Genomic DNA, 25,406 nt, shown 5'->3' with positions numbered 1-25,406 from the left:
TTCTGACCCCTTCTCTTTATGTATATGATAAAACCTCATCATACTAAAGGCTGATAATGGTTCTAAGATCATTTAAAATTTTGATTAGTCTATTCTTGTGTAAATACATTCCAGGGCTTTACTATTTTCATTTGCATTGAGATGATCTCCAACTAGATGGCATCAGCAATGACCTGCAATATCTGGTAACCTTTCCACCCCCCCCCCCCTTTGTTTTCTCAGGCCACCTTTCATTTGCTTTCCCTTGTTTCTCTAGCCCATTCCTCCTCCTTTCTGTCTCTCACCCTCTCTATCTGCCCTTTGCCCACACCTTCCTTTCCCTGACTGATTCAGCTATTGAGAACTTCCATCCTGACAATCATCAGGATTCTCTGCTTCACCTCCTTACCACCCCCTTCTTTTTCTCCTAACAGTGTGTCTCATAATGGTGGTGAGATCGGAACAGAAGGGAGAGTGAATAGGGGAATCAGTGGAGAGAGTGTGTGAACAATAGACAGATGGACAGATGGAACAACAGACAGTGGGAAGGCAACTTGGACTGAGATGGGTTTGGAAAGAAAATGTGTGAGAGGACCAGGGTAGATCAGAACGAAAAAGGAGAGAACCAAGCGCGTAAGGGTTATTTGAAATCGGAGAATTCAATGCTTATGTTGTTGGTTGTAGATTACCTCTGTCGACTATGAGATGCTCTTCCACTGGTTTGCAACAAATAGGTTCACAACCAGATAGCTTTTGCAGACGGCGTAGGTACTCAGCAAAATGGTTTCCCAGTCTGTGTTTAGTCTCACTGTAATTGAGTACAATTGATTTCCAGATCAGAAGGTGATTGGATCAACAGAGAATCCTGGCGATTGTCATGCTGACAGCTCTCAACAGCTGGATCACTATTATGATGGTCCCCTGCCCTGCTGCTAGGAATTGGCAGATAACCTTTGCCACTAAGCAATGGAGCTGTGGCCTTTCCTCACGTCTGCAGCTCAGTTTTCAATTGGCGACAAAGTGAACTTACCGATTGCTTATACAGTTGTTTTCTCAAAATATCAACCACAAGACATTTCTTAGCTCTGCCTGTATTTGGAGTTGATTGGGGGGGAAGGGAGGTCGATTGCAGGATGGTCTGCCAGATTCACTTCGGAGCTCAGCAGGTTTGTGATACCGATGGTCTGTGGTGCCATTATAATTGTGACTTACCAGTGAGTAGACAATGGACATTCGGCTGGGTGATTCAATCCAATTAAAATCTGCCAGATTCATGCCTGGCATTGTGTGTGAATTATATACTTGTTTCCAGTTTATTTTGGGCATTTGTAGTAATTAATTAAGATGTACTCGAAAGATTTGTTAATTTTGGAGTAAAGCTGTAAGTGTGAACACTCTGTGTTAAACATTTATGATATTTGTACTGTCTCCATTATATTATTTTCATAATAAAAATAAATATCCACATTTTCCTTGAATGTTAATATATTGGTTTCTCAGCTGTTCCATTGTACTTTTAATTACAGGGCATCACTGTGCACTTGACTGCATGACTTGATCTTGACCATTTTACCTTTGTTTATTTTTAACATAGATTTGTTTATAACTTGTGAAAGGTGGCTGACAACTGGTTTGAATATTTTTCACCTTTTTTCCCCCGTACAATTGTTCAACTTCAGACCACAGAAGACAAATCAGTTATGGCTGATGTTCTACCTAATGGAATATTGGAACTATGTGTTGTTGTGGGAGCATCAAATGAAAAACTGAAGGAAGTTTGCCAGGCAAGTTATTTATTTCTTTAAATTTATTTTTGATGCCGAAGCCATTGACTAAAAATAGGTTAAACCGTTTAATCGATCAGATTTTAAAACTTTGAAGCTGGGGTTGCTGATACCATATGGAAACCGTTTCCTGTGATAATTTTGTTTTGCATGCTTGGTAATGTGATTGTATTTAAGTGATCAAGATTTATAATATGGTTTTGAATTCCACTATTTCACTATATCCTTGTTATTTAAAGAGCAATATTTCTTTGACCATGATTCAAATAGCCTGTAAGCTCATCATATATGATTATTTATTGAGAATTGTTACTTTAACAAGATGAGAGAGCAGATATTCTACTGAACACATTGGTGAAAATTAAAAAAAATCTGCAGATGCTAAAAATCTAAAACAAAAATGGAGAACATTGGAAATACTCAGCAGCCCAGAGAATCCAAGACCATATTTCAGGTTGGAGACCCTTTGTCAGAACTGAAGAGACAGAAGAAACTTGTAAATCTGCTGAGAGAGTAGTTGAATGGGATTTGGGTTCTCCTGTGCTCTCCTCCGTGGTGGATATATATGCCGATGTTATATGTGTGTGTGTGTATATATATATATATATATATATATATATATGTCAATCATGATGGTACTGGTTCAGTTGATTGATATGCATTGAGACACAGTCAAAATCTTAGTACAGTACAATTCCGATGAAACAAAATGGTTGGGACTGGGCCTATTTCGGGTAAACCTCTTTTTTTTGGAGAACGGTCGTTTTTAAAAAAAACAACACTCCAGTAGCAACAGAAGATCACTTGTAACAGTGTTTAAACAACAACAAACAACAAGATAATGCTTTTAAAGCATTAAAATGTTTAATTCTAAGAAAATGCTGTGCACCTCCAATCATCTACTCTTCCCCACTGAGGCCCTGCTGCTGTCAGCGCTGGGTGCCCCAGAGGTCCCTGGTCAGTTCGACTCCAAAGATTTTCGGATAAATGAGGATTTCTGATATCCTCATTTATCCTAAATTTTTTTAAAAATTGGATAACTGAGGATTTCGGAGAGTCCAATTGTGGATAATTGGAGTGCTACTGTATTGTATGCTCTCCAAGCATTGCTCAAATGTTATCACTCTCTGGTACCATTTTGAATTTAAAAAAAATTCACAGAAAACATGGTAAAGTAACAAGATTAATTATGATAATGGTCAAATTGGTTCCCAGCATTTTACCATATCAGGAAAATTTGATTCATTCACAATGGGTTCCTGCCATTTCAGGAACTCTTTGGTCCTCAATGGGGGATGGAAGTCACTTGCCATGATAATACTTTATGTGCCCTTTCTCCTAATTTGTAGTATTTCTGTTTTGTGTTTAATATTTTCTTTTCTACTCTATATGTTTGTTAAGAATTGTATTGGATCTTTTTTATTTTTCATTGTTCTGTATTTATCCTGGTCTCCCATTCTCTGATAGTCTTTTTTTAATTCCCCTTTTTCTCTCTCCAGTTTATTCTGCATTAAATTTTCTTTTAATCCTTTTTGTGTATGAAATAATTTGTCCTGTCAAGTATGCCTTTAATGTGTCCCATATTTTAAAAAAAAACTATTAGCAGTCAAACCCAAGTTAGTTTCACAGAAAAATTTGATCTGCTCTCTTATAAATTGTCTAAAATCCTCCCTTTTCAATAACATCATATTTTATCGCCATCTATATTTATTTCCTGTTTCTCCGATATTTGTATTACCAAGAGCAGCCTAGGTAAATATTCTGTTTTTACTGCTTGGACTTTCAGATTTGACAATAATAAAAATAAATCTATTCTAGTATGCAAATCATTAAGGTTGGACTCTCTCCACACGTCCATCAAATTTAAATCTTTCATATATGAAAGAGTTAACTTAGCTTCTTTAGTTACCGTTTTTGCTGATTTATCAAGGATTGGATCCAGACAAAAATTAAAGTCTCCTCCAATCAATATATTTTGCCTTCCCACTGCTGCTTTTAAAAATATATCCTTCATAAAGACTTCGTCGTCATAATTTGGGGCATAAATATTCATTAGCATTCAAGATTCTGAGTAAAGTTGGCCATTTATCACTTCATATCTACCCGCTTGGGTAGATTGCCTTTCCAAGGCAATCGGGACATTTTTATTAATCAGGATTGCCACTCCTGCTGCTTTTGAATTAAATGATGAAGAAAAGACCTGCCCTCTCCCACCACCACCGCCTCAGTTTATCATGTTTCACTTTAGTAAGATGTTTCTTTTCCTTTTGACCATCCCTTTCAAACCATTAACATTAAAACTTATAAACTTCAATAACTTATCCATTGCAGCATATTAAAAATTCTGTGCCAATAAATAAATATGTAAACAATTTCGTGATCCGTACCCCAACCCTAAGTATCATGCAACTTCCACTCCGGCGGTGATGGAGACAGGAAACCCCGAGGCCTGCGAAAGAATGCCTGCGAAAGCCTCCAGGTATAAAAAAGGAGAATCCCATCCTAAAGCACCATCTTGAAAATTATACTCCCATGTTGACACCATTACCCCCCTTAAGCCAATGCAGTACCTTCAGTACCTTCTTTCTACTCTCTGATCTCCCTGAGAACTTTGACATTTCCTAATAAAATTAAGATGACCTTCAAACAAAAAAATAAAACTTTACTATGTTCTTAAATATCTTATTTACACCAGTCTTTTCACAGTCGACTTGTTCTTCATAACTGTCGAATAAACTCTTCCACCTCCTTCGATTTAAAGTATTCTTTTGTTACCTTCAGAGACTTCCACTCTCAATGTTTCTGGGTACAACATCATGTATTTAAAGTTCTTTTCATTGAGTTGCCTCTTGACCATGTCAAATTCTCTTCTTAATTACTGAATTGCTGAAATCCTGGAAGAGCATAGTCTCTACATTGTCCCATTTTATGGGAGAACGAGCAGCTCTCAGGATTGTCTCTCTGTCCTTGAAGTTCAGCAATCTCACCAAAATAGGTTGAGGGAAGGTTTCACCCATTCTCCTTGGTCCCAGCATTCAATGAAGGTGGAAAGGTGACTCTTGGCCCAGAGTTCACTCGCGGTGACGGCTGGCTCAACGCGGGACCATGGCTGTTTTCCTTAACCGTAATCTCCCATGCAACTCGAACCGCAGACTTCACTCCTTTGAGGACATCTACATGAGGTGGTATCTTAAAAAAGTACCCTCTATCCTCAAAGACCCCCACCACCCAGGCCATACCCTCTTCACTCTGCTACCATCGGGAAAGAGGTACAGGAGCTTAAAGACGAGCACTCAGCAGCACTTCCCTGCAGCTGTCAGATTCCTGAATGATCAATGAACCAAAGACACTGCCTCACTTTTCGTGCACTATTTTTAAAATATATTAGAGTTGTAAGATGGTTCATAATATGTATGTTTGGTACTATGAAAGCTGCTGAAAAATACACCAAATTTCGTGATTGTTCATGACCATAAATTCAGATTCTGAGTTGTTGCCTTGCATGGAACTTAGTAAACTGATTGCTGTGCTTGTAAGTTGGAGATGGCCCAATAAAGGCTATCTGGAGACACCTGCAGCTTTTCTATTTCTCTTTTCTGTAGGCACTGCTCTGTGGGAGCAGGGTGCTTTTGTGGGTTTTTTCTTTTTCAATCTTTTTTATTAATAATGTTATAGATAATATATGAGGAGAATATGAGTACATAATCAAAAAGGGAGAAAAATATCACTATATTGACATATATTACGCTATACCTCAATTAATGTTCTCATCTCAATCTCTCTTTTCTCTTTGGCTTGGCTTCGCGGACGAAGATTTATGGAGGGGGTAAAAGTCCACATCAGCTGCAGGCTCGTTTGTGGCTGACAAGTCCGATGCAGGACAGGCAGACACGGTTGCAGCGGCTGCAGGGGAAAATTGGTTGATTGGGGTTGGGTGTTGGGTTTTTCCTCCTTTGCCTTTTGTCAGTGAGGTGGGCTCTGCGGTCTTCTTCAAAGGAGGTTGCTGCCCGCCAAACTGTGAGGCGCCAAGATGCACGGTTTGAGGCGATCTGAAATCTTAAAAAAAACAATAAACATTTTATTATATAAAACCCCACTTAATCTAAGAAAGAAAATCAAACTAACAAAAATAACAAGAGACTGGGCAGTCTATCCTGAGCACTTAATAACAATTAATAGTGTGGACTTCACCAACAAAGCAAAAAGAAATAAAATTAAATATAGTCTGGAGGGGAAAATAGTTATACTAAGTCATGTGGAAATAATTTATAAAAGGTTGCCAAGTCTCTTCAAATTTAACAGAAGTATTAAATATATGATTCTGTTAGATCATCTTCTCTGCTTCTCCTTCTTACTTTGTGACGTTTGCTCCATTTTTGGTGCTCTGCACTGGTCCATTGCTTCCCTGGAGTCTGCAACCCCTTGCGACTGATGCCAAGCACAGGTGCCACTCTCTTTGGCACTGATCCTTGTTTTTGTGTGGATTTTACTTAAAAACACCTTTGGCTCCTTTCACAGGCTGTTTAAAGCCTGTACGGAGACGCCAGCATTAGGACTGGGAGGTTGAACCCTTTGGAGCACCACTGCTCTCTGCTCCCCGCTCTTCAGAGACTGCATCAATGGCAGTGCTGCCTTTACAGCATCTCCAACAGCATTTTTTAAAAATTAAAGTAAAAGAACCTTTTGACCTTAGAAAAGTCTCTACTTTCTTTGAACATTGAGGAGATTTGACATGTTGTCACATACGTTATTGAACTTTTACAGATTTGAGGTGGCCCGCAACCATGGAGATCGGGCCAGCACAACGCGCGGTAATAAACAGTGGCATAACTTAATAATGCGACCCCTAGCATAGCGAACTGGCGCGGTTGGAAACTGGCAGTACAAGACCAGCAGCCCTAAAATGGCGCTGGCCAGGCTGCCCAGCCAACAGAGCAACACCAGGCTGGGGAAGAAGGGTATTCATATGCAAGAATGTTCCTGCAGCCGGGAAGCCTGTTTTTGTGATTCATGCGGTTGATGTCAGCCAATCAACCAAACGGCGGGAATTCCAACTGTATAAAAGGAGCATTTCCAGCCTCAATAAAGTCAGAGCTTAACCTCCCACACTGCGAGTGTGTGTGTTTCTTTGTAGCAGTCGGCTACAATTGGTGACCCCGACAGTTTAGACGGAATCTAAACCCAGCAATGGACAGTTAGCCTCAAGCTCCTGACTTTCTGGTCAGTTCGACCCGGCGTGTGGTTTGACCAGGCTGAGGCTCAGTTCCAGATTTGGGACATCACATCTGAGACCACACGGTACTATCATGTGGTCGTTGCCCTGGATCCAGAGACCAACTTCATTTGCCTTCACGATCATCTCCTTGGTTTTGTTGATGTTGAGCGTGAGGTTGTTGTCGTTACACCATTCAATGAGCTGACTCTCTCTCTCTCTTGTAAACTACCTCATTGCCATTTGTATTTCTACTGACAATTGTGGTGTAATCGGCGAACTTGTAAATAGCATTGAAATTGTCACTGGTCACACATTCATGAGTGTATAATGAGTAGAGCAGTGGGCTCCTTGGAGTGCGCCTGGGTTGATGATCAGTGAAGAGGAGATGTATAAAAGATTTTTTTACTTTTGGTTTATCTTGTGTAAGTAAGAATTTTGATGTATCCGTCTATTGTGCTTTCCGTATATGATGATAAACACACAGAAGCTGATGGATAAACTCAAACCCTCTCTGCAACTAGATTCTGGACTTGTTGACTGAATGTCTTTTTGGATTTGCAGTAAAAAATTGAGCCCCATCACACTAGTGCATATCAGGGCTGCAACTGTTAACTCATGACTGCGCTGCGAGATTCAGTTTTCACAGTCATCAAATTTGCCATTGATACAACAGTAGTTGGCCTCATCAACAGCAATGATGAGTTGCATTACAGAGAAAAGATTGAATCCTGGTAAAATGATACGAAATCAACAACCTGAGTGTCAGTGTGGGCAAAACAAAGGAGTTGATTGTGGTCTTCAGGATGATGAAGGAAGGTCAATCATTCTCTTTTTTTTTGAAACTTTATTTATTAATTTTAACATATGAAGAAAGTAAGTAATTCACTTACAGAAAAAATACAAAATAAAGTAATACAAGTACAAAGTAATGTTAGAAATAGAAGTACCTTAACAGAAATTGCTTGAGACAAAAATTGAGAACAAAGAACATTTATTACAACAACAATGCAAAGTTGGGTGCTTCCCCTTACCCTGGGAATACACACATATACTGGGGTTCACCCAACTTTTATACAGTGAATTTCAGTATCAGAATACCCTCCCCCTTACATTCTTCTGCCCCCTGGATGGGTTTGGCATAGGCAATCCTTCCTGCCTACGTGCAGTTTCAGTGGACTTGGAGGACCAGGGGGTATCCTGTCAGTGTCTTCTCATGTCATTATCCCCATTGTCCTTATTCACAACCTTGCCCTTGTCGCCATTCACACCTTTCCAACTCTCACTACAGTCCCTTCATATGCAGAGTTCGCTAATCCTGTCTAGGGTTTACTAATTAAATATGCATAACTTGATAAATCTGTATATGGCTTACTAATTATATATGTAGAACTTGGTACTTCTGTCTAGGGCTAGGAGACCCTTATCTCATCCAGACTATCTCAACTTCCTACATTCTATTATTCCTTACCTCTCCTTATCTTATTCATACGGCGGGCTCACTGATCCTGTCGAAAAGACTAGAAGATTCTTACCTTACTGAGGCTGACTCTGCTTCCTGCATTCTAATTTCCATGCTTAGCCTGTCCATACTGGTTTAATCCATCACTCCACATATCTGCCCTAGTTTCCCCATCTTTCATATTTTTATGTCAAGTTTCCTCATCTCTCACAGTAACATAGTTAATGCAATACCAATCTCAGCATCTCCCCCAACAACTAAAAACTAAGACTAAAAAAAACTATTTTTAACCCCTAAACCCCCCCTCCCCACCCCCACGATAAAGAGTGAAGAATTAATACTATTAGTATAATAAAAAAATATATCTTAAAAAAAAGATCGATATATATATATAAAAAAACAAAAAAAATTAATTAAGTATTAATTATTAATCCAAAATTTTTTTTATTATATAAGAATATATATGAAAAAACAAAAACAGAAAGAACTTAAACGAAAAAAACCAACTAATAATTAAAAAAACTTAAAAAAAAAGAAAAAGAAAGAAAAAAAGAAAACATTATATAGAAAAAATATATAATAAAAAATTTTTTTTAAAGAAAAAAATGATTAATTCAAACTTATTTAAATTGTATATAATCAATAAATTGGATCCACTTTAACTCACAAAAAGACATCTTATCTTGTATAGAAAAAGATATTCTTTCCATAACCAAACAAAACTTCATCTCTGAATACCACCTATCTAAAGACAATACATTTCTATTTGTTCCAAGTAATCGCTATACATTTCTTGGCCACTGCCAGCGCTAAGTAAATAAAAGAGATCTGGTAATTACCTAAATCAATCAACGGTTGCATATTCCCTAATAAAAATATATCAGGGTCTAATACAATATGAAGATTATATAGATTATTAAATACAGATTGAATACCTTTCCAAAATTGTTGTAACCGATCACACAACCAAACAGCATGTAAAAAAAGTACCAGAAACCTGATCACAACGAAAACAAAGATCTGACTTACTAAAACCAAATTTTTTAAATTTTTCGGGTGTTAAATGAAGGTCAATTATTCTCCACTATACATCAATAGTTCATTCAGAGACTGGAGAGCACAAAGTTCCTTGGTGTGTATGTCAAGGATAACCTATCTTGGATTCTCAACACCACCTCATTAGTTAGGAAGGCGCTTCAGTGCATATGTTTCATAAGGAGGCTGAGGAGGGCAAAGCTTCCAGCCCCATCTTGACAACCTTTTATAGGAGCACAGTGGAGAGTATCAAGTCTGGCTGCATCATAATGTGGTATTGTAATTGCAAAGCATGAGACCAAAAGTCCGTCAGAGGATCATTAAAACAGTCGAGAAGATCACTGGGGTCTCCCTTTCCTTTATTGATGACGTTTACTGGGAGTGTTGCCTAAATAGGCCTCAAGGAATTATAAAAGACCCTTTCCATCCAACGTACAGTATCTTTAACCCACTACAATCAAGAAGATGATACAGGAGCATCAAAATCATGACCACCAGGCTGAGGGATGGCTTCTTCCTACAAGCTATGGGATTGTTGACCAGTATTCTGCAACTGTGTAAATCATTGCAAATATTTTTATATATTTATTTTCATTATTTATGTGAACATTATGTACTATGCATTGTAGGTTTCTGTGTGTGTGCACCATGGTCTGTTTTGTTTGATTGTATATGTACAATCAGATGACAATAAGCATGACCTTGACAATGAAAATAAATGGCAGATAAACAACTGAAAGCAGGAACACTGTTGTGTGAGTTGCTTCAAATGTTACATCTGTGCACTCAGAGCAACAAAACCCTGTGCTGTATTTAAAAAAATGTTTATTAACTCTTCCACTTCTGTGGCTGTACATTGGTTCTATTGTTCCTGGAGTTGGAGCTGGTTGTAGCATTTCTTTAAAATAGTATTGAAAGCTTTCTCGCATTCTTTTGCTTTCTCATTCAACTGACTAATGCATATCAAAGTGAGTCCCAAATACTGTACATCCCTTTATCCTTTTGGGAAATCTGCATTGTGCGTGGAATTCTAACAACTCCTGGAGCCAGAGGTCTTCCTCAGCCATATCTGTAAAGGAGAACAAATCAATAATATTTAAATCAGCTTTTCCACATGAAAAGTTTCTTAATGATTCTTGCTTATGGAATACAGATGAGGTATTGTGGAAATTTTATCCCCTTTTCCACCGGCACCCTGTCCCAGGAATTTGCTGGGAATTTACTGGGACAGGATTCTGTCGAAAAGGAACACTGTCTGAATGCCGGCATCAAATTACATCATTTCACACCGGGGATTAACCGCCTCTACCCGTACTAATTTCTCTGGCATTTTCTGATAAAACCAGTGGAAAGCAGGAAGTCACCCATTTTCAGTTGAAGGTAGAACACTTCAATTCCTGGGGAATAGGGTGTTCAGTGGAAAAGCAATTAGTGCTCAAGTTAAGGGTGGCCCAGTGGAAACAGCACAAAGGGCTTGCATTCACAGCCAATTAACTGGCATGTCAGTGGAAAAGTGGCTGCTGCCCCCTTGAGGCTGAGAAATCTGGGTTTACTACTGTCTCTAAAACATAAAAACAATTTTGTAAGCCTTTCCATTCCAATACATCTGAGATGTCCTCGTCCTTCAGAAAGTGTGGCTTCTCCTCTACTGCCATTAACTCAGCTTTCACCCTCATTTCCTCTAATCCCATATATTTGCCTTGGGTCTTTCCATCACCCCATCCTAGGTGCAACAAGGACAGGATCTCGTCCTTGCCCATCCACGTCCAACTGTTCTTTCTCCACATTTCAAGTCAAGTCACCTTTATTTGTTGTTCATACCATGTATTACATTGGATAGTGTTTTTCCAGGACCATGGAGCAGAATGACATAAATATAAGTTAAAATATCAAGACATATACAATAAATGTTCATGGTACATTATCCACACATGTTCAGGGAATTCAGAAGCCTGATGGCTTGGGGGGAAAAAACTATTTCCCAATCTGGACATAAGGACCTGAGTGTTCTGGTACCTCCTACCAGATGGCAGAAGGGAGAAAAGTTTACACGAGAGGTGTGTGAAGTCCTACACAATGTGTATTGCTTTCTGCATGCATTATGTGTTATAGATGTCCATCATGGTGGGAAGAGAACCCCCAATGATCTTTTCCGCTGAATTCACTATCCTCTGCAGGTTCTTACGGTCCAAGGAGGTACAGCTTCCAAATCAGGTGGTGATCGAGTCGCACAGGATGCTTGCGATACATCCTCTGAAGAATGTAGTGAGAGATAGAGGGTGGGAGATGAACTTTCCTTAGCCTTCGCAGGAAGTAGAGGCACCTCTGGCCTTTCTTGGCTTTTGAGCAGGTGTTAAGGGATCAGGTGAGATGCTCTGCCATGTGCACACCAAGGAACTTGATACTCTTGACTGCCTTTTGCCTTCTATATCTGCTGCGTGATCTGGCTGAGTTTCTCCAGCAAGTTTGTGCACTGCAATTTTATGCTGATTATTTCTCATCAAAATTCTCCAGAATCGAGGTCCAGCAATATATATTGCTACTGAACCTGGTCTGCCACTGATTTAAGTCTCCCCACAACAACCACTGGGGCCATAGACACACACATGGTTTTATTTATAAATTATTCTTCATGATCCATCTAGTTTTCCAACAGGCCAAAACAATGAGTTGCTAGTATTGCCAGAAGACATGAAACTCTGTGTTCCTTGGGGAACATTGCTAAATCTACTTTTGCCTCTTCATGAAAATATTGCCCCTGTGGGGTGATCACAGACTCTCTCTTAACTATTACCTCATGATATTCCCCCCCGAAAAAAAAATTATTTATGTTGAGAAAACACCTCCATTCCCACTCTTCTGCAGCAGAATGACTTTACTCAAGGGCTTGCACTAATGCTTCTCAGTTACATCTTGAGATCAGACACAATGTTTTTTTGCCCACCCAGCAGGGTGCACTGTCTTTCTTTGACTTTCCACATGTACTCCTACCCTGTCTGGTGTGTGGTTGAGGCCACAATCCTGAGATTACCAACCTTGAGGCCCTGCTTTTTTAACTTTTTTCCTAACTCCCTATATTCCCTCTTCAGGACCTTATCCCTATTCCTATCTGTCATTGGAACCCACGTAGACCAAATCATCTGGCTATTCACCCTCCCCCTCCAGAATGCTATGTACAATCCTGGCACCTGGGATGCAACGTACCATCCATGAGCTTCAATCTCATTCACCAAACCTATCTGCTCTAATGAGTCCCCAATTACTACAACTCTTCTCTTCTCCCCCTTCCCTCTTAGCTGAGGGGCCTTGTCCCTGGTAGATTATCCCCTCCAACAATATCCAAAACAGTATACTTGTTATTGAAGAGAATGGTCACAGGGATGCTCTCCACTGTTTGCCTCTTCTCCTTTCCATCTCCTAACAGTCACCAGGTTTCCTGTCTCCCTGAAGCTCCTCTCTATCACTGCCTCTGCCTCCCAAATGATCCTGAGTACATCCAGCTCCAGTTCCAGTTCCTTAACATTGTCTCCCAGGAGTTGTAGTTGGATGTACCTCTTGCGGTGTAGTCGTCAGGGACAGTTATGCTGTCCCAGATTTCCAACATCCTGCAAATGGAACATTCAACTGCCCTAACTGTCTCCATTAACCCTTCCTAATTTAAATTCAGAGATGCTCATACTGTTCCTGTAAAACGACGAGTTCCTGTTTTGTTTACCAATCTCATGTGCATCACCTTGTCAAGGCCTTTTGAAAATTCAAATAAACAATATCCACTGATTCACTTTTGTCTCTCCTGCTTGTTACTTCTTCACAAATTCTAACAGAATTGTCAGGTGTGTTTTTCCCAGAAAAAAACCATACTAATTTCAGCCTATTTTATCACGTTTTCAAGTACCCTGAAATCTTGTCCTTGGTAACGGACTCTAGAATCCTGCCAAATAAGTTTAGCTAACTGACCTACAATTTCTTGTTTTTTGTCTCTTTCCCTTTTTAAAAGTGGATAGTTCTCTGGAACTATTCCTGACTAGTAACTTTGAAAGATCACTATTTCTGCTTCACCTCTTCAGTTACCTATTTCAGAACTTTGAGATGCAATCAATTCAGTCAAGGTTACCAGCTTCCAAAGCATCATGTCCTTGAATCAATTTATTGTCATGTTACGAGCTCAAAAGACCCCAAAACCCAGCAACAATAGGTATTCACCACGACAAATGGTTACTTAAAAGTTGTTTTTAATTATCTTAAAATATTAAAACAGAATCAAACTAACTTATCACTATTAACTTAACTAACCCAACTTAATCCCCTTCTAATTCTAAGTGCACATATATGTAATGTGTGTGTAAATTTAAGAAAGTTCTTTGGTTCACAGTTCAATCTCACTTCTCATTCTTCTAAGTTCTCTGGTTTCAGCCAATTCTTATACAATGCACAGAATTTAATATATATAAAGTTCACCAGGCTTTGGTGCTCGAAAGATAAATGTTTACCGCTCAGGAAGGTTCTTGTAGGTTTGCAGAGAGAGATTTGTTGTTCCAGGATTTCCACAACTGATTTACCACCATCAGTCACCTCACTGTCTTGCTGATGAAACTTACCCCATCAGGGTTCTCCAAATGATAACCTCTTTCTTTCAGGTTACTACAGAGTTCCTTTCTGTTGCTTTTATTCCAAGAGAAACATCAGACAGATAGCACTTCCAGCCATCTGCCCCTCTGGAGCTTCTGTTTCAGTTCCAACAAGCTTCTCCTGGCTTGTTACAACTTTTCTGTGACACACACATAAAAAGACTCCCTTCTGTCTGTCTCTGTTTCTGAGATTCAAACTGCCAGGCACATGTCCTTCTCTCTCACTTGTAAAATCCCTCCTTCTCCAGCAAAGAATAGGAGTTAGCCTTCTGCTCCCATCTGTTGTTTTAGGGAAACAATATCCTCTTATTGACCTCTGAGTGACCATTTTGCAGAGAGGTCAAAAGCCTTGCAAAAAAGTCCAAAACAGACAACCTGGCTCTGGTTGTTCTTCCAAGACAATGGTCCATTCATTTCATTATATCATTTCAATTAGCACCTACTTGTGAAATATGCATAGCATTCTCCATAGTTTCTGTAAAGTCACTGAATATGAATTCTTCAGTATTTCAAATAAGATCTGTTTTAAAGTGTGTGTATGTATGTAACCCTCTCTAATTTTACCTATTTATCTCCCAAAAACATTCCCAAATATTCCATCACACATGTAATAAAAAGTGACGTTACACAAAATTGCAGACAGATTCGCCATCGGCAGAAATTGCCTGAAGTGCCTCATACAGTCAGAGAAAGAGAAGCAAAAGAGAGTTCCCCCAGAATCGCTGTGTTCATGGATTCGCTTCCAGTGCTCCTGCTGCCTCATGAGCGACACATAGTCCTGTCCAAACGATCAGCATCCAGAGCTCCAGATCTGAACTGTCTCCAGCAGTACACAGCCTCCATGGGTTCCTCGTCTCGAGTCACCAGCAGTCCGCTGCTTGTATGTGTCTTTCAGTCGCAGAGCTCTTCACTGGTCTGCCGCCATGGTCACTGTCCCATGGGTCATATTCTCTGCTTCTCCTTCTCAGATGGGGGTGATCTCCCTGCTTTCTGGTGCCCTATAACAGTCCTCTACTTCTCCGGAGTCTGCAATTGATTATAGGCACTGCCATCTTGGTTGTCGACTCTGCGGTCACAGGATTTTAAATAAAACTACCTTGAGCTCCTTTTACGGGGAGTTCAAAGACTGTATGGAGCTGACTGCAGTCTAACTGGGAAGTTAGACCCTGCCGTAGTGCTGTGTCTCTGCTCCACTCGTCCATTACAGCATTTCTGGCAGCACTGCCCTTTTTCCTCAGTGACTGCATTTGCTTCTATATCTGACTCAAATTTCAGGCATGTCTTCTATGATGAAGACCATAAGATATTGGAGAGAAGTAGGCCATTTGGTCCATTGAGACTGCTCAGCCATTCCATTTTTAGCTGATCCATTCTCTCATCCAGTTCCACTTCCCTGCTTTCCATAACTTTTGATAACCTGACTATTCAGATACCTATCATTCTCTGCATTAAATACACCCAACGACTTGGCCTCCACAGCACATTCCACTATCTGGCTAAAGAAATTCCTCTGCATCTCTGTTTTAAATGAGCAACCTTCAATCCTGAAGTTGTGCCATCTTGTCCTTGGACCCCCCCCCCCCCACCCCCCCACCATGGAAAATAATGTTGCCACATCTGCTCTGTCCAGACCTTTCAACATTCAAAATGCTTCAATGAGGTTGCCATGAAACATTCCTCATATGCCAATCTCTTCATTCCAGGAATCATTATAAATAATTTTCCAGACTTGGTCTCAAAGAGCTTTCAACAATATCATTGTCTGTGAGTACAATCACCACCGACTACCACTTAGCCAAATCCATTCTATACAGATTCCACTGTTGAGTCCAAATATATCCCCTTCCCTACCCTCCCTCCCCCCCCCTCACCACTCCGGTGACATATAACATTTAACGCTTAACTAATAAAGAAAAAGTGGGAGAGGGAGTGGATAATAAAAGTATTCACCACAAAGGAATAAATCATACATGAGGGAGTTATAGGTATGACGTGGCATGGCAGCCCAGGTCCAGGCTGATTTCCTGTCCTGACTTTACCCTGCTGGAATGAGACAGGCCCCCCCCCGTCCCTGTCTCCCAAAAAAAACTGAGGAGGAAGCAAGGAGGCACAGTCCTCCCTACAACTGTGCACCTATAGCGTTTAGGTATGGTTGCCAAAATTTTTTGGAAAGTGCTACATCTCCCCCTTAAGTTATATGTGATTTTCTCAAGGGGAACACAGCCTTGCATTTCCTTACTCCACTGCATGATGTTCAAACAAGCGTCGGACTTCCAGGTAACTGCTATGCACTTCCTGACCACCATCAATGCGATCATTACAAATTTAATTTGAAATTTGGACAGCTTCATTTTAAGTCTTATGTCCATTATATTCCCCAAAAGGAAAAACTCTGGGTCCTGTGGGAATTCCTTTCCTATAATTTTCCCTAGGACTTCATGTAGTTCCGTCAAAAAGGGCACTTTCAGGTGGCCAAAATACCCCGTTGTAAAACCGCATATTCTACCCCTATGCAGCTGTTGGGAGGCCACCTGTAAGAGCAGGAGGCGCCTCCGAGGTGCATTTTCCAACCCTCCGAGAAGGATATTCACTAGAGCACTGAAGCCCCCCTAGGCATCTGAATGCAGCCTCCTGAAAGCGGATGCCCCAGCCCTGACGTCCTGCGCCTGCCGCCCCAGCCCTGACGTCCTGCGCCAGCCGTCCCAGCCCTGACGTTCTGCGTCAGCTACCCCTGCCCCAACGACCCGAAGGGACAGGAGCCAGAGGGCGCTCTGAGGCGCCTCTCATGCTGCTGTCCCTTTCAGGTGGACAGCGCAGCATTTTCAGGGCTGCCACCTGAACGACCATTCCACAGGTCTGCATCCGCTTCTGCAGGCGCATTCTTGGCGGAGAATGCACCAGAAACCGACTACTGTTCAGGTCGCGTGCACAAAGATCCCTGTCTCAGTGCCTCATCTAAACCATTGGACTGATAATTCTGGTTTAGATCTATCTTTTTTGCGGTGTAAGGAATAGCTGGTGCAAAAAATTGTACTGCACCAGCTTATTCCGTGTATTGTTAATTGCCATCATGCTGGTCTGACACAGGTCGGACCAGCATTGCTCATCAATCGTTATTCCTAGATCCGACTCCCATTTCTGCCTTGATTTATGAAGGCTTCGTTTAGTTCCTTCCACTTGGAGGAGGAAATTTGTTTCCGTGTGTTCCCCCTTCAAATGTCACTGCATTTCGGTAGAGCCCTAGTTGGAACTAATTTGCCCTGTAGAAAAGATCTTATCTGAAGGTAGCAGTGGAATGTCCTATTTGATAAATCATATTTCTATCTAAGTTGTTCAAATGACATTAGCTGCCTCTGCTCATAACAGTCCTCTATACACTTGATGCCATACTGACCCCAGATATCCAGGATCTTTTTACTTACCATCAAAGGTATGAATTGATTTGGAGTCAGGGGTGTTTTTGGGACAGCCCCACTTTTGTTCCTAATTACTGGTTAATGTTATTCCAAATGTGAATAATTTGTTTCAATATGGGGCTATCAGTTTTTCCAGATAGCAATTTGGCATCCCATTTATAAACAAAATCCTCTGCCACCTTCTCACCCACTAAATGCAGATCAATTTGTACCCAGGATGGCATCTCCCCTCCTTCAAAGAGTGAGGAAATGTATCTTGACTGGGCTGCCCAATAATACTTTTTGAGGTCTGGCATCTGTAAACCGCCAAAACTGCAATCCCAGGTCAATTTCTCCATAGAGACCCTAGCTACTTTCCCATTCCATAAAAAAGTTATTAATCATGAAAGCAGGTTCTGGAAAAAAAACCCGGGGCAATGCTATGGGCAGTGTCTAGAAGAGATACTGAAGTCTTGGCAGCACGTTCATTTTAATACAGTTGACCCATCTGTTCAGGTCCTCCTTGATTTTTTTCCCAGCAAGGGGTGTAATTGAACTTGTACAAATATATTTAATTTATTATCTATTCTAACTCCTAGATATTTGATCCCATTTAGCGACCACTTTAAGTAACAGTTCTCTTGACATTGACTATAGTTCCCTCCCATGAGTGGCATAATTTTGCTCTTATCCCAATTGATCTTATACCCAGAAACCTGATACTCCTCCAGGGTAGAGCGCAGTTTGGACAGTGATTTTATTGGATCTGTCAGATATACCAACACATCATCAGCAAATAAGCTGATCTTGTGTTCTTTCTGGCCTACTTTGTAGTCCTTAATGTCTGGATCCTGATGAATGGCCTCGGCCAATGGTTCCATAGCCAGTATGAACAGAGCTGGAGATAATGGACACCCTTGTCTTCTAGACCCTGTCAGTGGGAAGGCTGAGGAAATTTGCCCGTTGGTCACAATTTTTGCCTTGGGCGCATAATATAGCACCAATTAATAAAAGTTGGCTCTAACCCCAATTTCTCCAGCACTTTAAATAGAAAGTCCCACTCTAGTCTGTCAAAAGCCTTCTCTGCAGCCAAGGCCACAGCCAGACCCCTCTCATTTCTAGTTTATGCCAGGTGTAATACACTCAACAGTCTACCGATGTTATCTGCTGCCTGTCTTTTTGGTACAAAGTCCACTTGATCTTTATTTACTAGTTTTGGCAAATACTTCGCCAGGGCTTTGGCTATTATTTTATAGTCTATGTTTAAAAGCGACATTGGCCTATAAGAAAATGGCAACAATGGATCTTTATCTTTCTTTAGGATTGTTGTAATAATTGCTGTTAAAATAGAATCCAGGAGTATTTGGATCTCCATTGACTGACCTACAACCTCCATATAAAGAGGCATCAGTAAATCTTTGAGTTCCTTATAGAACTCAGATGGAAACCCATCCTCTCTCAGAGACTTGTTAGTTTATAACGAGTTCAGAGCTTTCTCTACCTCATCTTATGTCATCTAAGTCCAAATTTGGCAGCTCTATTTTGGACAAGAACTCGCAAATTTTGTCTGTCCTCCCCACGCAACTGGTTCGGCCAAGCAGAGGCCCAGTTCCAGATAAAATAATTTCCAATTCAACGAGGTATTTCTACATCGTCAGCTCTCTCGACCAAGATAGACAAACTTATCCAATCTCTGCTGGAAGAGGGTAAATATCTAGACTTAAAAAAACTCCTTATCAGCACATACGGCCTCTCCCAGCGTGAGAGGGCTGCTAAACTCCTGCACTTAGATGGCCTCGGGGACAGGATGCCATCCGCACTTACGGACGAGATGCTCGCCCTGCCTCATGTTTGAGCAAGCCTTCCTGGAACAAACGCCAGAAGACATCAGACTCTTGCTCGCAGATGCTGATTTTAGCAACCCGCGCAAAGATGCAGCGAGGACTGACATCCTCTACCACTCCAAACATGATACCCCTGAGACGGGCAACCGAGTAACCAAATTGCAGCACGAGTCCACCCAGAAGGCACCCCCACTGTCGGAATGCCAGGCCAGATGCTAGAGCCCAGCCCCAATGGATCAATGCCCATGTTTCTACCACCAAAGCTGGGGCAGCGGGATGCATAAATGCCATCAGTCCTGCTCGTTTCAGGGAAATGAGCAGGCCAGCTGCCGTTAGTGGCTGTGGTGGCTAGCCAGCAGAACAGTCTACTTCATGTGTGAGACAGCATCTCAGGCCACAGATTCCTTGTCGACACAGGAACTGAGATAAGTGTCATTCCATCTAATCCCTTCGACCCGTGCACAAAACCACATGGACCCAACCTACGAACTGCAAACAACTCTACCGTCGTGACTTTCAGCCAGAAGCACATTCCCCTGCGCTTCAGGGGAACAGACTTCCACTGGCAGTTCACGTTGACAGTAGTGGACAAATCCCTGTGGGCACAGATTTCCTTCTGGCGCACTCATTAGTGGTGGATTTCCAGGACAGACGCCTGGTCTACGCACAAACTTTTCAGACGGTACCTGTCTGTACTTCCAACGATCCAGCCACCCACCTAGCCGCACTCGAGACCTCAAGTGACCGATACACCCGTCTACTATTCTACACCCGCAGTTCTCCTCCACAGAGCCTCAACACGGCGTTCAATACTACATCACGATCAGTGGCCCTCCATTCACTTGCGAGCCCGCATGGCACTGGACAAACTCAGACTGGCCAAGGAGGAGTTCATGCGCATGGAGGAACTGGGCATTGTCTGCAGATCGGACAGCCCATGGGCTTCACCCCTCCACATGGTGCCCAAAGTTAATGGTGGTTGGTAACCGTGCGGCGACTACCACCATTTAAATGAGGCTATGGTTCTGGACCGCTACCCAGTACCTCACATTCAGGACTTCACAGCACCCACCTATTCTCCAAAGTTGATCTGATTCAGGGGTATCATCAGATACCTGTCTACCCAGATGACGTACATAAGATGGCTATTATCATTCCATTTGGCCTTTTTGAGTTCCTGAGGATGCCTTTCGAGCTGAAGAACATTGTGCAGATGTTCCAATAGTTAATGGACATGGTAGGGCGTGACCTACCATTCCTTTTCATTTATCTTGACAACATCCTGGTGGCAAGAAGCACTCAGGAGGAATACATGGCGCACCTACGGCAACTTTTCGCTCACCTGACATAATTTGGCCTCACCATCAACCCTGGAAAGTGTGAGTTCAGCTGCAAGGAGATAGATTTTTTTTGGGCCACTGCATCACCAAAGATGGTGCAGCACCACTCCTGGACAAGGTAGAAGCCATTCGTCAGTTTCTGAAGCCATCCACACTCATAGGCTTTCAGGTGTTTGTGGGGATGGTCAACTTTTACAATAGGTTTATCCTTGAGGCGGCCACCATCATGTGTCTCCTTTTTGACCTGTTGTCTGCCTCTATCAGAGACCTCCACTGGATCGACGAGCCCTTGGCTGCCTTCGCAGCTACCAAGGAGGCCCTCAAGCATTCAACCATGCTGGTGCATCCGCGGTTGGACGCACCCACAGCACTCATAGTTGATGCATCTGGCCCTGCACTGGGTGCAGTCTTCAAGCAGTTGGTGGATGACACATGAAAGCATTTGCCTTTTTCAGTTGCCATTTCCGGCCACTGGAATGCAAGTACAGTGCTTTCGATAAGGAGCTGCTCGCCCTCTACCTCGCTGTTCACCACTTTTGTTATTTCCTAGAAGGCCGAACATTCACAATCTACACCGACTACAAGCCATTGATGTTCACATTCCACAAGGTTTCGGATCCATGATCCGCATACCTGCACAGGCACCTGTTGTACATTTCTGAGTTCACTATCTCCGTTCGCCATCTATCTGGCAAAATCAACTTTGTCGCAGGCGTCCTCACCAGGTCAGCCTTGTGTGCCCTTTCTCAGGCCATTGACTTCTTTGGGCTGGCTCTGGCCCAACAATCCGACCCTGACACAAAATGCTTTCACACAGCTATCACGGGCCTACAACTGCAGGACCTGCCCTTGGACGTCTCCACAGGGATCCCCCAACCAGTGGTACCAGTGAGGTGGCAAAGAATGCTCTTTGACCTTATACACCCCCCCCCCCCCCCCCCCCATCCGTACGACGGTCCAGATGATTTCCACCCAGTTCATCTGGTGTGGCCTTCGCAAAAGGGTCTCGAAATGGGCAAGAAAGTGCCTGGACTGCCAGATGGTGAAGGTGCAGATGCACACACAAGCACCTATCCAGCAGTTCGAGCCTCCCTTATGCTGCTTCAAACATGTCCATGTCGATGCAGTGGGTCACTGCCCATCTCCAGGGGTTACCACTACGTGCTCACCATGGTGAACAGATTCACCCAGCGGCTGGAGGTGACCCCCCCCCCCCTTCCTAATATAGCTGCAGACACTTGTGCAAGGGCTTTCCTGTCTACCTGAGTCTCCCACTTTGGCAATCCCTCCCACATTACCACCGACCGCGGTGCGCAGTTCATGTCCACTTAATGGACCGAGCTGTCTAGACCTTTGGGGACTGAGCTCCACCACACAACGACCTGGTGAAGTGATCCATCGCCACCTGAAATCAGCCCTTATGGTGTGACTCAAAGGCCCTAACTGGGCGGACAAGCTCACTTGGATCCTCCTGGGTACCCTTGGAGCCCAAAGGCAACCTGCATACCTCATCTGCCGAGTTGCTTTATGGAGATGCACTCACCGTTCCAAGTCAATTCCTGCCCCCCACCACAGCCCAACTCAGGACAAAGAGAGCACACTGGAGCGCATTTGGGAAAAGCTGGGGTCCCTTGCCCCCCCCCCCAACCCTCATAACACTGTTATCCTCCCACTCATATTCCCCGCAATTTAACATCTTGTGCTTATGTGTTAGTATGCAGGGGTAGTCACAGAGCACCTTTTCAGCGTCTCTACTAGGGACCCTATAGAATGCTCCGCAGAATGGGCTCCACCTTTGCCTTGGAAATTGGAGGCAAGGAGGAGCTTTTCACTGTGGTCCGCCTACAGCCCGCACATTTGGATAAAACCTAGCTGGTCTCAGTTTTGCAGCCAGTGCGTAGAGGCAGGTTGCCAACGCAGCAGGACGCCAACGGTGCCGATTCTGGGGGGGAGGAGTCATGTGGCGACGCACAACTATGCCAAGATAAACTGGCCCCGCTTGCTTCTCAAGGTCAGCGAGGCAGCCGTAGCAAAGATGGCTGCACCTACCCACCTCTTCCAGATCAGACCAGAAGTTGGCATGCGCGCTTGCGTCAGCAGGATGCAAGCCAGGGGGCGGACGCATGGTCTGACTGGTAGCCTAATAAGAGAGCGTGCAAAGCTTAAATAAACGTTCTGTTGTGATACCCGAGCTAATAGCCTGCGTCTGTAGTCTGTACAATGACTCTCTCAACAATGCATTACACCCCCATCCTGGCCATATTCAATCCCTTCCCCTCCTTTGGTGACCATTACCCTTAATTTGTAACCATCCCTCTCAATATACGCACCCTGCATTCATAGTCCTCCTTCCTCTCCCCCCCCCCCCCCGAGCACCCCAGCTCTCAGTTTTTTCCTTTTCTTCCCTTGTCATTTCGTATATTTACTTTCTTCCTTTATTTTCTTTCCCCCTTTTGATAAACCCAATAATATGTAATTGCGCCAAAATACTATTACTATTTACAACAGCTTCTTAGCTTGCCATAGATTATTCTCCATTTTTACCATTACTTTTTCTGCCTAAGGACCAGTAACTCCTTGGTGAATTGTTGAGCCTTTCCCAGCTCAAATAAAAACCTCTTCTCCCCCCCCCGGCATTACTATTTTCAGGGTGGCTAGATACTGCAACATACATTCATAAACCTTAATAGTAGTGAATGGGTCTTCGCTTTACGCCATTTTGACTTACAAAAGGTTTAATAGGAATGCTCTATTTCCGTAAAGCGGGATATACCAGTATCTTCAACATCTCACTTTGACAGGGCATAATACCCACCTGTTCGCAATCATACCGGTGCCCAAGAAGAATGTTGTAACCTGACTAAATGACTACCAACTAGTGGGACTCGCATCCACAGAGATGAAGTGTTCTGAGCTGCTGGTGTTGAAACATATCAGCTCCTATCTGAGCGGTGGCATGGATTCATTTTAATTTGCCTACAACAGCAACAGGTCTATGGCAAATGCTATCTCACTGGCTCTACACAAAACCCTGGAACACTAAGATAGCAAAGATGTATACATCAGGAGGCTCTTTATTTTTAAAAAACGTTATTTATTGAACAAAATTTAAAATACAAATATAGTATGATAGTAATACAAATTTTTCTCCCTATAAATTCCCCCTCCCCCCTCCCATTCCCTCCCTCCCAACCTCCTCCCCCAATCTACCCCAAAAAATACAATAGTAAAAATGGAGCTGAAGTACATATTTATCAGTAACTTAATGCCAAGGATGGTGCCAATCTCATCTAACAAACATCATACTTCCAAACCTACATATTCCAAATACAGATTCCACATTTTAATAAAGAAATAATTATTATGCAAATTAAAAGTTATCTTCTCCAAAGGTGTACAAATTCTCAATTCAGCATACTACCTTTGAATACTTAATTCAATGTTATTCTTCCATGTAATCACTATACATTTCCTAGCAGCTGCTAAAGCTAACCGAATAAAAGCCATTTGAAATTTGTCTAATTTTAAACTCAAAGTCAATGTTGTGGAGTATCCTAATAAAACTAAAAATGGATCAAGATTTAGCTTGAATTTAAATAAACCTTCCAAAAACTCCATAATTCTATACCAAAAAGGCTTTACCTTTTCACAAAGCCAAACTGAGTGCAAAATTGTACCTATTTCTTTTCCCCACCTAAAACAAAAATCTAAAGTGCTAAAACCATATCTTTTTAACTTTTCAGGAGTTAAATACAGTTGATATAAAAAATTCTAATGAACCAAAGAATATCTCACATTAATTAGTGTAGTCATACTATCCTCACACATAATCTTTCACTCCTCCTGAGATACTGGAATTTATAAATCATTTTCCCATTTAATTTTCATTTTATACAAATCAGATTTATTTATCTTCTTTTGCAGTAAATCAAACATTTCTGAAATAAATCCTTTCTTTACTTCCTCCATTAATAAACATTCAAACTTGGATCTTTTAGGTAATTTCAATTCACATCCTAAATTATCCAATAATTTTATTTGATAATATGCAAACGATGTATTAGACATAATCTGAAACTTTTCCTTTAACCTATTAAATGATCGAAATGATCCTTCTTCAAAATAATCTCCCACTAGTCCAATGCCCTTCTGCTCCCACATTTTCAAATAATAATTATTCATCGAGAAAGGAAATAATTTATTCTGACATATTGGGGCGTTAGCCAAAATTTTACCTTTAATTCCAATAATTTGATCCCCCGTATGTCATGTCTCCATCAAATGTTTCATTACAGGTAAATCATATTTTTATAAAAGATAAGGATTTCATTTATAAATAAATTGATCCATATTATATTCTGAAATCTGAACCAATTCAACCTTAGCCCAACTAGGTAGTTGATCCTTATCAAACATTCTATTAATAAATTTTAACTGTACCACTTCATAATAATTCTGAAATTGTGGTAATTGAAGTCCCCCTAAAGCATATTTCCATGTCAACTTATGTAACAAAACTCTTGATAATTTACCTTTCCATAAAAATACTCAAACTGACGTATTTAATTATTTGAAAAATTTCTTCAGAAGCTTACAGGATATAGACTGGAAAATATACTATATATAAGGAAAAATATTAATTTTAACACAATTCAATAAAGTTAACTAAGTCTTTCCACCTATTTAAATCAAATTTAATTTAATAAAGGTATAAATTTAACTTATAT

General features: G+C 41.6%; 1 protein-coding gene across 6 annotated transcripts in view; it reads left to right on the top strand.

The window, feature by feature from the left end:
* Positions 1 to 25,406, top strand: part of dennd3a (DENN/MADD domain containing 3a) — a 176,842-nt gene that overhangs the window by 8,804 nt on the left and 142,632 nt on the right. For all 6 annotated transcript variants that reach the window (XM_069922317.1, XM_069922315.1, XM_069922320.1 and 3 more), the window contains exon 2: positions 1,659 to 1,767. In XM_069922317.1, coding sequence (XP_069778418.1) covers positions 1,680 to 1,767 — 88 coding nt within the window. In that variant the 5' untranslated portion in view covers positions 1,659 to 1,679. The remainder of the gene's footprint in view (positions 1 to 1,658; positions 1,768 to 25,406) is intronic.

Source organism: Narcine bancroftii, chromosome 2 (assembly GCF_036971445.1).
Source record: "Narcine bancroftii isolate sNarBan1 chromosome 2, sNarBan1.hap1, whole genome shotgun sequence".
In the NCBI taxonomy this organism is placed as follows: Eukaryota; Metazoa; Chordata; class Chondrichthyes; order Torpediniformes; family Narcinidae; genus Narcine; species Narcine bancroftii.
Note: the sequence above shows the minus strand (reverse complement) of the source record. Positions and strands in the feature narration are given on the sequence as shown.